Source organism: Arachis hypogaea, chromosome 14 (genome assembly GCF_003086295.3).
Source record: "Arachis hypogaea cultivar Tifrunner chromosome 14, arahy.Tifrunner.gnm2.J5K5, whole genome shotgun sequence".
Lineage (NCBI taxonomy): Eukaryota > Viridiplantae > Streptophyta > Magnoliopsida > Fabales > Fabaceae > Arachis > Arachis hypogaea.
Window position 1 is genome coordinate 130,775,724 of NC_092049.1, and position 17,544 is coordinate 130,793,267.

The 17,544-nt window shown below is 35.9% G+C and overlaps 1 protein-coding gene, 1 long non-coding RNA gene and 1 pseudogene across 2 annotated transcripts; all 3 read left to right on the forward strand.

Annotated features, from left to right (window-relative positions):
• The first annotated feature begins 200 nt into the window (after window positions 1-200).
• Window positions 201-4,755, forward strand: LOC112744179 (TMV resistance protein N-like; annotated as a pseudogene).
• Window positions 4,756-5,961: 1,206 nt separating this feature from the next.
• LOC112743218 (TMV resistance protein N-like) lies at window positions 5,962-7,638 on the forward strand. The gene is made up of 2 exons (XM_025792431.2): window positions 5,962-6,169; window positions 6,921-7,638. Exon 2 carries the CDS (start codon window positions 6,976-6,978, stop codon window positions 7,564-7,566), a length of 591 nt encoding a protein of 196 aa, XP_025648216.2. The 5' UTR covers window positions 5,962-6,169; window positions 6,921-6,975; the 3' UTR covers window positions 7,567-7,638.
• A 2,901-nt stretch (window positions 7,639-10,539) lies between these two features.
• Window positions 10,540-11,454, forward strand: LOC140178899 (uncharacterized). The gene is made up of 2 exons (XR_011871886.1): window positions 10,540-10,683; window positions 10,882-11,454. It is a non-coding gene; the product is annotated as an uncharacterized lncRNA (long non-coding RNA).
• Window positions 11,455-17,544: the final 6,090 nt, after the last annotated feature.

Below are 17,544 nucleotides of genomic sequence, written 5' to 3' on the forward strand. Positions count from 1 at the left end.
AAAGAAGACGTAGCAAATGGGAGACCAATATGCTCTTATCTAGATGCAACAACCCAATTCACCTTTTTAATTATTTCTTAACGATTCACCTTTATTTTAATTTCCACACAAATCACCAAAGTAAACGCTTATTCAGCTATTCTGCACCCTCTCTTTTCCCTGTAGTGTGTAGGCCATATCTTTAAAGAAAATGGTTTGCACTCCTTCCTGGCTTTCTCCTATCCTGTGATGGAAGCTACCCAAGCAGCTTCTGCTCACTTTCCTCTCTATTCACATGCACTAAACCATGATATTTATTTGCTATTTAATCCATGTTAACAATATTTACTGAACACAACATTGCTAAAAAAAATATACACACCACAAAACACAATCTGTTATTACACTTTCCCGTATACATGGCAATGGCATCTTTAGCTGCTGAAGCCTCTTCTTTCTCCACTCCTCCTTCACCAAGATCATGGACCTATCATGTGTTCTTGAGTTTCAGGGGTGAAGACACTCGCACAGGCTTCACTGATCATTTATGTGCCTCGCTTGAAAGGAAGGGAATCACAACTTTCAAGGATGACAAGGACCTTGAGAGAGGTCAAGTTATCTCTCTTGAACTTCTCAGAGCAATTCAAGAGTCCATGTTCGCGGTCGTTGTTCTCTCGCCAAACTATGCTTCCTCTGCTTGGTGCTTGGATGAGCTTCAAAAGATTGTGGAGTTGCAAACACAACCTGGGGCTACAGATTGTGCCTATCTTCTATGGTGTTGAGCCCTCTGATGTGCGACACCAAAAAGGAACCTTTGATGAAGCTTTCCGAAAACATGAACACAGATTTGGTGAAGTCAGTGAGAGGGTTAGAAGGTGGAGAGATGCTTTCACACAAATTGCTAGTTATTCTGGTTGGGATTCCAAACATCAGTAAGTAATTCTTCATTTATTTTCTACTATGTTAATCTGAATGCACACTAGTACTTATCACCATAACATTGGTTAGCAAGATTTTTGTATTAATCAAAATTTAAATACAATCAACATATTATGGTAATTAAGGGTTTTGGTGTCAATGATAACCATCTAATTGCTGAAGTGCTATTTCTTTTTTCGGAATGATTCTTCATCAAGTTATAATATTTATACTACGTATTTTTGTTAGAAAATTATATCTTTGCTTAATTTTGGAAACTAAAACACCGGTTACACTATTTTGCTAGTGTTTCTTGAGTGACAAGCAAGATGTATGACTTTTCTTCACTTTATGATCTTTTTAGACTTGAGGCAAGATTTGTGGAAAGCATTTCTGAACACATACATAGAAAGCTAATTCCGAAATTGCCATCTTGCACTAAGAATCGTGTTGGGATTGCTTCAAGGTTGGAGGAAGTGATTAATCTCATAGGTATTGGGTTGAATGATGTTCGCTTTGTAGGGATATGGGGAATGGGTGGCATAGGAAAGACAACTATAGCGAGAGCAGTATTCGAAGCCATCCGAGGTGAATTCAAAGTTTGTTGCTTCATGCGAAATGTTAGAGAGTTGTCTGCAAAAAATGGTTTTGTTCAGTTGCAAAGAGACCTTCTTGCATGTCTAAACATAAATAGCTATTTTCATGACATAGAAGATGGAAAATCAATGATAAAAAGTGCTTTGTGCAATAAGAAAGTTCTTCTTGTTCTTGATGATGTAAGTGAGCTAAAGCAATTAGAGAATTTAGCAGAGAATCAAGATTGGTTTGGACCTGGAAGTAGAATAATAATCACAGCCAGAGATATGCACTTGCTAGATATACATGGAGTCCATGGAACTTATGAAGTTAAAGGGTTAGATCAAGAAGAAGCTTATAATCTGTTTTATTTGAAAGCCTTTAAACAACTTGAACCTAAACAAGGATATTCTTCTCTGGGTAAAGAAGTTGTGAAATATACTAAAGGTCTTCCTTTGGCAGTTGAGGTTTTAGGTTCCTATCTATATAGAAGAAATGCTGACTTTTGGCATAGTACCATTAGAGAAATAATGAATTTTCCACATTTTGAAGTTCTCAATGCATTGAAAATAAGCTACAATCATTTGATGCCAACAGAGAAGAATATTTTTCTTGATATTGCTTGTTTCTTCAAAGGAATGGAAAAAGATGAGGCAATACATATATTAAGAATGTGTGATTTTTGTGTTGGAGTTGGAAGTGATATTGGAAGCGGAATTGTTACATTGATTGATAAAGCTTTGGTAACTTTAGATCAGAATAATAAGTTAGAAATGCATGATTTGCTTCAAGAAATGGGGAGGCATATTGTGTATAAAGAATCTCCATGTAACCCAGGCAAGCGTAGCAGGCTGTGGTCTAAAGATGACATTCATCAAGTGTTGACAAATGATCTGGTAGGTGAAACTTCCTTTACAACTGATTGATCTGATATGAAAATAAACATTTATTTGTTTTATTTCCTATTTTCCTCAAGTTTTATCAATGTCCAAGTTTCCTTCTATTTCTTAAGGTCACATTTTAGGTATCTCAGTTGATTGTAAAATTTATTCCTTGTCATCTTTATTTTGTTCAGGGAACAGAAGCAATTCAAAGTATGGTTCTAAGCTTTGGACATGATAAATTTTATTGGTTTCGGAGTAAGCCATTCTCAGCACATTGGAGCATTGAAGCCTTCTCAAAGACAACACAGTTAAGATATCTCAGTTTACCATACATGGAACTTCCCCTTGGCCTCAACCACTTCCCTAGTGCAGTAAGAGTTCTGCATTGGGATTTTTGTCCTTTGGAAACTCTCCCCTTGTTAAATCAACAATATCAAGCTGTTGAAATCAAAATGCAACGTAGCAACCTTGAACAAGTTTGGCATGGCAAAAAGGTTAGATCATTTCATCAACAGATCTTTTAAATTTGATTTTACCATATTGACTTATGAAAGACTATAATATTTTGAAATTTGTGTGTTTTCTTTCTTTTTAATCAGTTTTTTGAAAAGCTGAAGTACCTGGATTTGAGTAGCTCCCGGAACCTAAAGCAGACACCTGATATTTCTGGGGTTCCCATTCTTGAAACATTTGATCTCCAAGGTTGTGATAGCCTAACTGAGGTTCACATATCCCTTGTACACCACAAGAACCTTGTTCACTTAAATCTAAGCTACTGTGAAATGCTTAAAACTCTTCCAGGTAAATTGGAGATGAGTTCCTTGAAGGAGCTGATCATTGAGCATTGTGAGAGTTTCGAAAATCCCCCGGAGTTTGGAGAATGCATGAGAAAATTGTCAAAGCTTTCTCTCAGCGGAACTCCTATAGGAAAGTTACCCTCATCACTTGAAAATTTAGTTGGCCTTGAAGATTTGAACATAAAGGGTTGTGGAAAACTTGATTCTGTTCCTGATACCATTCACAGGTTAAAGACCCTCAAGAACTTGGATCTTGGCTCTTGTTTTAACCTTCATGGATTACCATCTTCAATTTCAAGCCTCCCCTTGTTGAGTAATCTAAATTTGAGTGGATGTTACCAGAGTGAAATATCTTTTTCTCATGATCTATTTTGCTACTTCCCATCATTGATGCATTTGGATCTAAGTGGTCACTGGTTTGCTAATATCCCAATAAGCATTCATGAACTTTCCAAGCTTAGGTCCCTTAAGCTAAATAGATGTGGTTGTCTTCAGTTTCTGCCAAAACTTCCACCTAGTATTAGAGAATTAGAAGCATATGGGTGTAGATCACTGAACATACTTGAATCCAATGTTTTGTCAACCATTTGCACTGCCTTTAAATCTTCTAGTAGCCAGGATCAAGAAAATCAAGGTGTGGTCTTGGAAATGCTGATCCCAAGTACCAAAATTCCATCTTTGTTTGTCAATTATTCTCTGAATGGTAATGGTGCAGCACAAGCACTAGTCCCATATCCAAGTGATTGCCATCTGAATAAAAATTTAAAGGGTATTGCAGTATGTTTCCTGTTTTATACAACGTTTTGGGGATTTGATAAATCAGTGAAGTTGAATTTGTCTGTTAGCAATGGTAATAGGTGCATCATTCCTTGGAGAACATATAGAATGTGTGATGGTTATCACCTTTACATTCTCTGCTTGACCAATGATTACTTCAGGGGAGAATTTCACCGAGATATGGGGTTTAAACTATTGCTTCGGCCGGAGGTTGAGTATGGGGAATTTGATTCTGAAGAGTTCGAATATCTTCCTTGTTATCATGCCAAAGTATTGAGCACTGGCTGGACATGCATTGAGGATATTGAAGATTTGAACAAAAGTGAGATTGAAAGGCAAAAGAATGAAAGACAAAGTCTGTTTGACTTGAACAAAAGCATTGAGATAATGAATATATGTGAGACAAAGATATTTGAAGATGATGTGAGTGAACTGAACAACTTTGGCAGGGAAGAAAGGTATGGCCATTTCCCAAGAGCACTATTTAATTTTTTGGAAGAATCAATTTTGAAAGCTAATAACATTTTCACATTTTTTTTTTCCAATTTTGATTAGTTTTTGAAGAAGCTGGAGTATACAAATTTGATTTTGGCCAAGAACTAAAGTGATCTCATTTTTCCGGGTCTGGAAACATGAAACATCAGTTCTTAAAAGCTGTGGAAGCCTTAGCAATGCACAACTTCAGTTGTTGTCAATCTGCATTGTGTTATATAAATTTGAGTTTGATGTAACCATGCATGAAACGATTTGAATTTATAAAATATTAAACTGTTTGTATGTTAATGTTCTAGAAAAAGATATGGAACTAAAAACCTTTTTATTTATTTTGTGTGTGTGTTCCTCATGACAGATTTTATTTTTTTAGAAGCAAGAGACTACAAGTATTTATAAGCAAGCACTGTTATTGGTGGTAGCTAGGGACTAGGGTCTAACTTTTGTTACATAACCAATTTACACTATCAAAAAATAACAAAAATTCTAACTCAAAATAAGCTAGCTAAGATCAACTCTTGCTAATAGTTAAGCATCTTACATCTTTTAACAATACAAGTAATCCTTCAGTTGCAATAGTAATCCTTCAAAAAAGAAAAAATAAAAGAAAATAAAAAACACAGAAAAAAAAAGTAAAGAAAAAGAAAAGAGGGCAATTCCATTCCCTTGGTGTCTCTAGGCTATAGTTTAAAATAAAATGCCCTTCACTTGAGGTTAGTGATATATTTATAAAGGTAATTAGTGTTATATTTTACAAAAATAATAGCAAATTGCCCAATTCTTAGGTCAGGTCTTGCACCATAATGTACATTCGTAGCATGGGCAAGTATAGTTACAGAATTTGTGCATCATTCCCTGGTTCCTCCTTCCTATGCATCAGAGTAAGTGGTCGATTACTTAATAAAGAAGAAACATTCAAGAAAAGAAAAACTAAGTGGCCGATTACTTAATGACTTTATTGGTTTTAAATTTGATCTCTTTTGTTTAAAAGCTTCGAAACAATAAAAACCCGTCCAAGGGTATTTGAGTTTATCCATAGAAGTGGTCAAATATATTGGTGGTCTTCCATTGGCACTTGAAGTATTGACATCGTATTGAAATAGTAAAGAGCATTCATGGCCCAATAATGTTGAAGAGAATAAGTCATGACAGTTTAGATTTCATGGAAAAGAATGTCTTTTTAGATATTGCTTGTTGTTTTAAAAGAAAAAGAAGACACTATGTAACAAATTCATTAAAAAAACCAGGGTTGTTATTTTGAAGCTTGTATTGATGGAAAGACCTTTGATAACAATAGATGAGAATAATATGTTTGCCATCCATAATTTGCTTCAAGACATGTATAATTATATATGGTATTGTTTCATACAGATATAGGTTTCTATAATTTCTGGTTGCAATGATGAAGCCACTTTCTCTGTAAACTTCCTTTACTATAATTTTTATGCACATTTCATTAGGCTTATAAAGTCATTCAAAATTACAAAAAAATAAAAGCAACAAAACAATGAGAGTATTTTACTGAGCATAATATTTAGTTGAGTGCAGCAACAACCTGGGGCTACAGATTGTGGCAGTGTTCTATCATGTCAAGCCTTGCAACGTCAGGCATCAAATTGGAGCCTTTGAAGATGCTTTCAAGAAACATGAACTCAGATTTGGACAAGAAAGTGACAGGGTTAGAAGATGGAGAAATGCCTTAACACAAGTTGTCAGTTATTCTAATTGCGACTCTGAACGATTCGAGTAAGCTAACTCACCATTAAACTCATTTATTTTGCTGTCCTAATTTATGTGCCATAAATATAAATATCGAATGTCCTTTTTGTTTTATGGCACGAGCAAAATCTAAATCTTATGGGGTGTGTTTGTTGTATAATTTGGATCAGTTCTCACTTCTCAGTAAAATATCTTTCAGATGTAAACAATATTATTTATTGAAATCTCAAACATTACACGTACAGTCATATTCAAATTAAAGCAGTAGCTTGTTTTATACTTTTATCAACTTAAGAAGTTATAATCAACTTCTGTAGCTTACAATTAATCATTAACCAATCACGTAACGAATTCATTTACGTTTAAGGTGTGATGTTACCCGTTTACATCTATGAGGCTATGTAATTTAATTGTGAGGTGGAAGAATGAGATTGGGTTGGAAAGAATATTAGAATAGTTTAATAATTTGATATTAACATTATGGCAAATTTGGAGATCACATTAGTTATCAAGATTCAAGAATTTAACTTTCCACAACTTTGGTATCAAAATTTGTGTATTATAAATTGAATAGATAGATAGTTAAATAAATGTGCATTAGAAAATACAAAAAAAAATTCAGAAAGACAAAGAATAGAAATTTTGGAACACTTACATTATCCTCCTTAGGATTTTGTATTTCCCTTCTAAGTTCTAATGGAATTTCTTAAGGTTATTGTTACTTTATTTTGGTTCTATTTATTGCCAAACTTTACACAGATATTGCTTTCTTGTATAGGAACGAGGCCATTCTCGTGGAAAGCGTTACTCAACATATACATGAAAGATTGATTATGAAATTACCATCTTCAATGGAGAATCTGGTAGGGAATGATTCAAGGTTGGAAGAAGTTGTTAGACACATCGGTATTGGGGTGAATGATGTTCGTTTCATTGGCATATGTGGAATGGGTGGCATAGGTAAGACAACTATTGCTAGAAGAGTCTATGAAACCATTCGAAGTGAATTTAAAGCTAGTTGCTTTCTTGTCAATGTAAGAGAGACACGTGAGAAAAGAGGTATTGTTCAAATACAGAAGCAACTTCTTGCTAGCATGAACATAAATTCAGGTACTTTCAATGACGAGTTTGAGGGAAAAGGGATTATTCGTGACTCTTTATGCTGTAAGAAGGTCCTTCTAGTTCTCGATGATGTAGACAATGAAGGCCAATTGGAAAATTTGGCTGGTGAACAAGACTGGTTTGGTCCTGGAAGCAGAATAATAATCACAACTAGAGATACACATGTACTAGAAGTGCATGGAGCCGTGAATAGAATTTGTAAGGTTGAAGGGTTGGAGCAAAATGAAGCACTTGAACTCTTTTATTTGAATGCTTTTAGAAGGCCAAAACCTATTGTAATGGCCTTCCATTGGCACTTGTAGTATTGGGTTCTCACCTTTGTGGATGAACCATTCATGTTTGGCAGAGTGCTATTGAAAAAATAAAGAGCTGTCCACGTAACAAAATTTTTAATACATTGAAAATAAGTTATGATGGTTTAGATCATTTGGAAAAGAATATTTTTTTAGATATTTCTTGCTTTTTTAAAGGAGAATATTTAGAGAAAGTGACAAATATATTAAACAGGTGTGGTTATCATGCTGAAATTGGCATTGCTACTTTAATAGATAAATCTTTGCTAACCAGAACAAATGATGATGAGTGTGGCGATATACTCAGGATGCATGACCTTCTTGAAGATATGGGCAAACATATTGTAAAGCAAGAATCTCCCAACAATCTGAGCAAGCGTAGTAGATTGTGGTCTTATCAAGATGTTGATCGTGTCCTTACACAAAACAAGGTATGTGCCATTTTCTTACAATTGTATGATGTATAGAATTACGATAAGAATCCATAATGAATAAATAATCTATGTAGGAATTTGAAGCAACTCATGGCATCGTTTTACGTTACATGAAGTGGACAGATTTGGATATAAGAGATTTAGCTTTCTCAAATATGTGCAAGCTAAAGCTTCCATCAAGTCTAAGAGTATTAGACGCACTGGGTTGTTATTCACTGGTTGCATCAAATGTAAATGGTGTTATATCAAAGGCGTGTTGTGTCTTTGCAGAATCAGCTAGCCAAGATCGTGAAGACTTCTTGCAAATGGGGATACCTGGGAAGGAAATTCCATCATGGTTTGATCATCAGGAAGAAGGTAACACAGTATCAGTCTCATTCCCTTCAACTGAAACCATCGCACTTGCTCTCTATTTCCTAATTGAAAATCCTTCAGTAAATGATGACGTACAGCCTTGGCTGATCTGCAACGGTAAAGAATTAATCAACAAGAGCTTATTTAACGAGCGCTGTAGTTAGATAATAATTTATGCATTGTGTGCGTGAACAGTTACTATTTTAGTAAGCTGTTATGCCAACACAATCGCTTCCAATTGCTATTTCCCAGTAATCATTATGATAATATCCGTTTACGGAGATCTTGAGCACGTTGGGTGTGCAAGCAAGACATTCAACATTTCAACAAATCAAAACTGAAAACAAGGAAAAGAAAAGCAACTCTTGAACTGAACATGGACATCATCTCACATTCTTCACCTTCTATATGAACAAGAGGAATAAGATGCTCCTGGTTGCCTCTCCACTGTATGAACAAGAGGAAGAGCGTGCTGCCATAGTGGAGAGCGCTATTGAGAGTGCTTAGATCTCTTCAGCTAAATGGTTCCCCAGATTTGAAGCTTTTCAGAGACCTCATTGCATCTATCCAATAGCCATGTGAACCCAGAGATAAATGTAAATCTTGAGTTTATATAATACTAGTATTTTTACCGGTAATACTATTACGGGAATATAAATTTTTTAAAATTACATCGATCCTGGTATTATAGATTATGACACAAAAAATTTATAACATTAAACTACTTTTATAAAATGGTCGTAAGGGACAAAAGTCCCCGTCGACTAAGAAGACCAGAGTCTTAAACAAAATTAAATAATAAGTTTTTTAGTTATTATTTTTAAATGAAAGAATTTAATTTTTTACTTAATTTTAACATTCGTTATCTAAAATTTGAAAGAATTTAACATGTATATTTTTATATTTGATTAGATATTAAGTTTGTTGTACAAATAGAAATAATTAATTTTTATATTTGCTATTTAAAAATAATATTTTTTTCTATATATATAAAAATATAATTAGATATTAACATAAAAAAAATTTATATTGATAGTTATAAAATTAACTTATTTTTTTTAAAAATAATTGAATTTTAATTTTAATTTTTAATCATAACATTAGTATTTTTTTAAAATTATATGTAATAAATATTAAAAAAAAGTAAAAATATATATTAAAAAGATAAGCAGTAAAAATTTAAAATTAAATAAAAAAATATGTATATAATAATATTTTTAATTTAAATTATATTATGTTGTTAATTCTATTTTTCGTAGAACTTAAAGGTAGAGAAAAATAAAGAATGAGAGAAAGGAGAGAGAAAGATAAAGAAGAAGAATGAGAGATGGAGTTTGTTAATTTTGGAAGCTAAGAAAATTTTTTATTTTAATTATAATAAAAATATCTGGTGATACATTTTGATTTGTCAAATTACTAATATAAAATATGAATTATAAATTATATATAGAGTGGGAAGAATAAAGAGAAATAGAAAAAAAGAGAGAGGTAGATAAGAAAATATAAGAAGAATGTTCACTAATTTAAGAGGAAAATATTTTATCTAAATTTTAATAAGAGAGTGTCATGTGACACATTTTAGTTATTAAATTAGTTAGTAATATATAAATTTAATATATAATATAGCTATATTTTAATTTTAATTTTAATTTAATTTAAATATAATTAGAGAATGTTATGTTGTATATTTTAATTGTCAAATTCGTAATTAGTCATTGATAATGATATATAAGAGAGATAGAGTAAATAAAAAAATGAAAGAGATAAAGAAAGGAAGAGAGAAGAGAATGACATGTGGCACATTTTAGCCTTAAAATTAGAGATATATAATAGATATATAATAGATTGGTATTTGAAGTTGTATTTTATTTTGTAATTCTTTCTCTTTCCATTTTTAGGAAAAATAATATGTTGGTTTCCGATAGTGGCGAGTTTGTGTTATGTGATTCCTGGAAATGTGCGACTGTGTTAAATTGCGTGTTTCAAATTGTGAATATGAAAAAAGGTGGGTGGGGAGGAATATGAATTGGGAATTTGGAGGTTGTATTTGAGTTCAAGTGTGATAGCATTTCTATCTTTTTTAAATATCATGCGGGAAACATTTTAATCTTGGTTTCATGTGTAAATTGTTGCAATGAGGTTACAACAAAATTTTTTTGTTGGGTTGGAGGGTGTTTAGGAAGATGGCGCTTGAGATTCACAATGGTTTGACTTTTTCATTGCTGCAGCATAGAACTTGTTTGGGAAGAATAACAACACAGATTCAGATTCATTACAGAGGGAAGGAGAAAATCTGCAGGCCATGGAGAGTACCAACGTCAACTTAGTTGCCATTCTTGTAAGTTTCGAGTTGTTTTGATCTGTGATTATTGATAAAGAATAACCTACCTAGTTCTGTGGGTTATGTCTTTGATGCACCTCATTAGAACTTTGATTGCTAAAGTTTGATTGCCATGCAAAGGTTAATTATGTTTCTTGTTTTATACAGTGTCTTGGGTGATTTGATAAATCAGTGGTTTTTAATTTATTCTGCTAGATATGGTAATGGATGCATCATCCCTTGGAGAACATATAGAATGTGCAAAGGTTATAACCTTTACATTCTCTGCTTGACCAATGATTACTTCAATGACAATGAATATCGCCCATATATGGGGTTTAAACCTTTGATTCGGCTGCAGGAACAGGTCAGCGAAGGTGAACCTGAATATTTTTCTGATTATCCTTGTTTTCATGTCAAAATATTGAGCACTGGCTGGGTGCCTATTGAAAGACAGGAGTGCACGTTGGGTGTGCAAGCAAGACATTCAAGATTTTAAGAAAAGAAAATCCCAAACAGGGAAAAGAAAAGCAACTCTTTGAACTGAATATGGACATGATCTCACATTCTCCAGCTTCTAGGAATAAGATGCTAGTGGTTTCCCCTCCACTGTATGAACAAGAGGAAGAGCGTGCTGCCATATTACTGACTTCTTAATACACATTTTGTAATATGTCTTTTATTGTAAAAGCATGAGCAATCCATTTGTATATATTAGTTATGCTTCTGAATTCTGATAGCTCAACATTCATACTCGAACTTATTGATTCTGCTATCGCTACTTCTCATTTACATTGTTAGTGCACCAGTTACTTAGATTAGAGAAGGTGAATATGAGAAATGAGTATGATTTTCTCATTCATTACCCAAATGGAGGGTTATTATATACTTGATGCTTACTTCATAACAGATTTCCTACTACTCATAATTAACTAACCCATAACAAACATAATTACACATGTCCAATTAAATTTTTTCTTCAAACAATATCTGCTTTGCATGTGCTTCCATTCAATGGTTGCAAAATCGTTTCACTTCACGGCCTTCAACTCATTGTTTTTAGGTAATTGAAGACACGTGTTGGGAGTTGGAAATGTGAAACAACAATCATCTTGCCAAGAGGAAAAAGGATGCTATATTTGACGTCACTCGTTAATTAGATATTGGACATGTAGCCTCCATTTACTTTATTTTCGTGTTCATCTGTGTCCAACCATCATAATTTCTACCTGGCTTCTAATGGCATCGATAAAGACACTTTTTATACGAAGTTTTCTTGCTTTTTTTTCACAACTTTTAATAGTAGTAATATAGAGAAAATATATCTTAAGATTATTATTATTATAATATTACAACGCACATGATCCAAAAATCAGCCGTTTATCAGTCACTTGTATAAGAAAGTAGTAGTCTTATGTTCAAATCTATAATCAAATATGATTCATGTTTATAAACAAATTTCATAAATAATATAACCAAAGTGCAAAATATCCAAGTATCTGCAGAGAATGTTTTATTTTCTTTAACGCTAACTATAAATTATAATAAGTTTTATATAGTTATTGATTAACACATTCATTTACTCAAAAACACACAAATGAAAATAGTAAAATATTATATCATTTTCAGGCAATGACCAATTCACCTTTTTTGTCTTTTCCACACAAGTCAACAAAGCAAAGCCTTATGCTGATAGAAGTTACACAAGCAGCTTCCACTCACTTTCCTGTTTTCACACACAGACATTTTTAGTGTTTGCTAATAATCTTGTACTAACAGAACACTGCTTGAATTGAAGCAGCATTGCATCAATCCTATATATAAATTTGTCGGAAAGATAACTTTGAAAGCTAATAATATTTTCACTTTTTCTTTTCCAATTTTGATCAGTTTTTGAAGAAGATGAAGTATACAAATATGAGTTTGGCCAAGAACTGAAGTGATCTCATTTTTCTGGGTCTGGGAACTTGAAATATCAGTGCTTAAAAGCTATGGAAGCCTTAGCAATGCACAAATTTAGTCCATGTCAATCTGCATTTGGTGTTATATAAATTTGAGTTTGATGTAACCATGTATGAAATGATTTAGATTTAGAAAATATTAAACTGTTTGTATGTTAATATTCTAAAAAAAAGATATGGAACTAAAAAACCTTTTTATCTTTTTTTTTTTTATTGTATTCCTTATGACAGATTTTATTTTCTAGAAGCAAAGGAGACTATTAGAATTTAGACGCATTGTCATTGGTGGTAGCTAGGAACTAGGATCTAACATTTGTTACATAACCAATTTACACTATCAAAAAATAACAAAATTCTAACTCAAAATAAGCTAACTAAGATCAACTCTGGCTAATAGCTAAGTATTTTACATTTTCTAGCAATACAAGTAAAATCACCAGTTAAAAGCTAAAGGACTCAAAGTGCAGATTTTCAGCCAAATTAAATGAGCAAACAGCCGCTACCTCCGGCCTCATTTCCTTGGGTCCAGAAACAAGAACCTCCACATTTGACCCTTTCAGTTTCAAAAGCAATCCTTCAAATTCAATTTCTTTTAAAATGTTTTCTTAAAATCAACTTTATTTATTGATTTAAAAAAGTCTTTATTTATTTATATATCAGATCATATGATAAACCATAATTGGCTGAGATGAGAGAGAGAGAGAGAGGGGTGGGAAACACTGAGAGGGGTAGAAGTAGGTTTTTTCGTAGGGATCCTAGGGTTTGGAATAGAGAAGAGTACTATCGATTGGAAAATGAATCGTTCACTATATTCGTTGATCATCTTCCAGAAGATATTTCTAAGAAGGAGTTGCATCATCTGTTCAATTGGACTGGGCGGATTAATGATATCTACCTGTCACGAAAACAAAAATATGGAACCCTGTACATTTTCGCGTTCATCCGATATACAACCAAGGGAGGAGCTACGAAGGCTATCGCGGAAATGAATGGGATGAGGTTACGAGGGAAGTTTATCACAGTAGGAGAAGCTAGATATCGACGCACTAAGGAATTGAAACCGACGATGGGACATCAAGAGGAAAACCACGCACGGAATTCAATCAAGGCTCAACCCTTACATGAAGTGCGACAAAAGGAAGAGATCGGCTATGTGAAAGAGGTTAAGAAGAACGAAGCACCAGGGGAACCGCTCGGCAATAGGTGGATGAAGAAGTTGGAAGTGCCAGTGGCAAAAGAAAACCTGGTCTGGCTGCATAGGAGTCTAGTAGGCGGAACGACAAAGACAATTGACTATAACTCTTTGAAGGCAATGATTAGGAAGAATATACCCCAGGTGGTGGAAATCAGAGAATTAGGAGCACACAAAGCACTCCTGACGTTTGACAGTATTCTTAGTGCTGAAGAGGCGTACACGTTCGAACTGAACAACCTTCTCAAGTTTTTTCATAGGGTATGGAAATGGGATGAGGAGGAGCGGAGCGATACTCGAAGGGTATGGTTAGAGTGTTTCGGTATTCCCTTGCATACATGGTCACCAGATACATTCAAGTTGATAGGGAGCCAATGGGGGGAAGTTGTTGGATGCGATCAAGCCACGGAATCTTGCCTCTCCTTCAGCGTGGCGCGGGTACAAATTGACACTTGTTGTATGGACAGAATCAACGAGTGGATCCACATCACAATTGGGTCTAGTGGGTTTGACGTTCTAGTTAAAGAGGTTAATCATGAGAGCCTTGGAAGGGAGCTGAAGATTGCGAAAACAGATAAATCTTATTTTCAAGAAATATGCGAGTGCTCCGGTGCGCGCGGTGGTTTGGTAATTGGTGATCCGGCGGCTGATTTGGTGATGGCGACTCCAAGGGAGGAAGATTATGGAAAGGACAATTTGGTAATTCAAGAAGACATATTGAATGAATGGAATAATGACAATTCAATTCATTTTCAAATTCCAAGAGTAACGGAAGGCTTTGTTTCAGATAGAATCACTAAATTAAAGGAATTTACTGATTTGGTTAATGATTCGTGTTCAGAACAAACGGTTAGTTAGGAATATGATAATGGGCTGAAGGAAGACTGTTATTGTACAAAAAAGGGAGCCCAAGCATGGGATGAGGTTTGGGCCAAAAATCAGAAGAGATACAGCAGGTTGGAGGATTTAAACGTGGGCTACATCACCGCAGGCCCAAACCAAGCTGAATTTGGCACATGCAGCCCAGTCAAGGATCAAACTCGGACTGATGGGGAGCGTGTGTCATCTCAAGCGGGCCGGGTAGTGCTCCATGTGGGTCCGCGGTGTCTAGCAGTGAAGGATAGCGTTGTGGCTGAGACCTGACGGCTATGGAGACGCCGTGCAATGGTCAGTCCGGAATGGCAGTACCACGACGAGGCAGAGACCACCTGGACGCTTACCACGGCTCCATCGGGATAGTTGAGGGGGATGCCGTGCTGAGGATAGATGGCGATGCGGGCTTCCATGGTCTACCTAGAAACCTGTCAAGACGTCCTGTGGCTCCATGGCAGGAAATGAAGGGAGTTGCTCTGTCCGGTGCAGGTGGGACTGGCAGAAACGCCGAGGAGGCTGGAGCGATGTCCGAGGGGGCTGATGCAGTGGATGAAGAGAGAAGCCTGGCTCCTGCAATAGTGGATGAGGGCAGTAGTGCAACTGGAATCGTGGAAACAAATGAAGGGCAACAAATATCTAAAATTGAAGAACAGTTGGCTGAGAATAGAAAGGCGTGGGATTTAGCTGTTGAATCCGGAGCAGTACAGTACGATGAAGAAGACGACTTAATGAGGATATTACAAGAACAAAATGAAGCGATAGCTGAGAAGAGGAGGATAGCAAAACTGAAAGAGAAGGTGCGAAGAAGCAGACCGAAAAAGTTTAAACAGGTGTGTAACAATGTTTTAAAATGATTTTTAGCTCTTGGAATGTTAGGGGGTTGAGGGGGTTGGAAAATTGAGTATGATAAAAGAGCTCAAAAAAAAGCAAAAATTAAATATGTTAGGCTTGGTTGAAACAAAATTGCAAGTTGTGAATAAATTCGATGTCGTACGTATTTGGGGAAGTGATGCGGTGGGATGGGAGTTTGTAGGATCGGTAGGCACATCTGGGGGTCTGTTATTAATGTGGGATGAGTTGCTATTTAGAATGAATAACTGTTACAAAGGGGGATAGGTGGCTATGTGTTGAGGGAATTTTATTGAAAAATGAGTTCCATTGTGCTTTCTGTTTGGTTTATGGTCCGCATATGAGAGTTGAAAAACTTGTTGTTTGGGAGGAACTGAGCTATATAGCAGGGTTATGTCAAGTCCCGATATGCTACTTGGGTGACTTCAATGAGGTGATACAGGTTGATGAAAGGAAAAATCAAGACAGATTAACAGCGTCTGCAGAAGATTTCAAGGGTTGGATCCAAGATATGCAGTTAGTGGACTTACCGCTGAATGATCGCAAGTTTACATGGTATAGAGGTGGATCCTGTAGTCGTATTGACAGAGTCCTGCTGAGTGTAGAATGGACTGAGGAGTTCCCGGAGATTCGTTTAAAAGGTGGTCCGAGAGGCTTGTCAGATCATTGCCCAATAATAGTCGAAGTTACTAAGTTTAGAAGAGGCCCACGTCCGTTCCGGACTTTAGACTCATGGTTTACACATGAAGGATTCCTAAGAATGGTCAGGGAGGAATGGCGGAATATTGGAGAGGGACAGTTCACAGATAAATTGAAGGCTCTTACGGTGCCTTTGGGAAAATGGCATAAAGAGAAATTTGGTGACTTGGAAAAGAAAATTCAGCGTTTTGAGGAGGAGATCAAGAGGGTGGATGATATGGTTGGAAATGGTGTCTATGATGGTACTATGGAGGCTAGAAGGAAGGCTCTAGTAAGTTGTTGCAAGCAGTGGTATGTGAGGAAAGAGGTACACTGGAAACAGATGTCGCGTTCTAGGCATGCGAAGGACATGGATAAAAACACTCGGTACTTTCATAGTTTGGCGTCGGCAAGAAGAAGGAACAATAGGATCGATGCTTTGGTGATTAATGGATGGTTGGTAAGAAATCAAGGTAGGATCAAGATTGCCATCAGAGACTTCTACAGAGAGTTGTATCACCAGGAGAGATCCCCGGTAATAGGGTTTAGAGACGGTCTGGTTAATCGGATTAACGAAGAAGAATCCAGTGCATTGGAGTGCATACCATCATTGGTGGAGATTAGGGAGGCTGTTTGGGACTGTGAATCCTCTAAGGCTCCAGGTAGTGATGGGTATAATATGAACTTCATCAAAAAGTGCTGGGATGAGATCGGCACGGAGTTCTCGACAGCTGTTCTGGATTTCTTTCGGTCATCAAGGTTGCCGCCTGATTCCAATGTTACTTGGGTGGCTCTGGCTCCGAAGTTCACTGGAGCCAAAGAGATCAAAGACCTCAGGCCGATCAGTATGGTTGGATGCATCTACAAAGTCATTTCAAAGGTGATGGTCAGAAGGATGAGATCAGTGATGCCAGGCTTAGTAGGGGAGACTCAAAGTGCATTTGTGAAAGGTCGGAAAATTCATGATGGGGCTCTGATTGCATGCGAAACAGTGCAATGGCTGAAGGCAAGGAAGAAGAAGGCGGCAATTATTAAATTAGACTTCCAGAAGGCTTATGATAGAGTGAAGTGGATCTTTGTGGATATTGTGCTGCAGAAGATGGGATTTGGGCGGAGATGGAGAGAGTGGGTTAGGGAGTGTATCGGTTCAGCGTCCATGGCAATTCTGATAAATGGCTCCCCTTCCAAACCATTCAAGATGGAGAGAGGCTTGAGACAAGGTGACCCTTTGTCCCCGTTCTTGTTTGTTCTGGTAGTGGAGGTCTTACACAGGATGATAAGGGAGGCAGTGAGAAACAGACGAATCTCGCCGCTGCTGGTGGGGAA

Coding starts and splice junctions, on each gene's coding strand:
- LOC112743218 (XM_025792431.2), top strand. CDS start 6,976: ATGAAATTACCATCTTCAATGGAGAATCTGGTAGGGAATGATTCAAGG.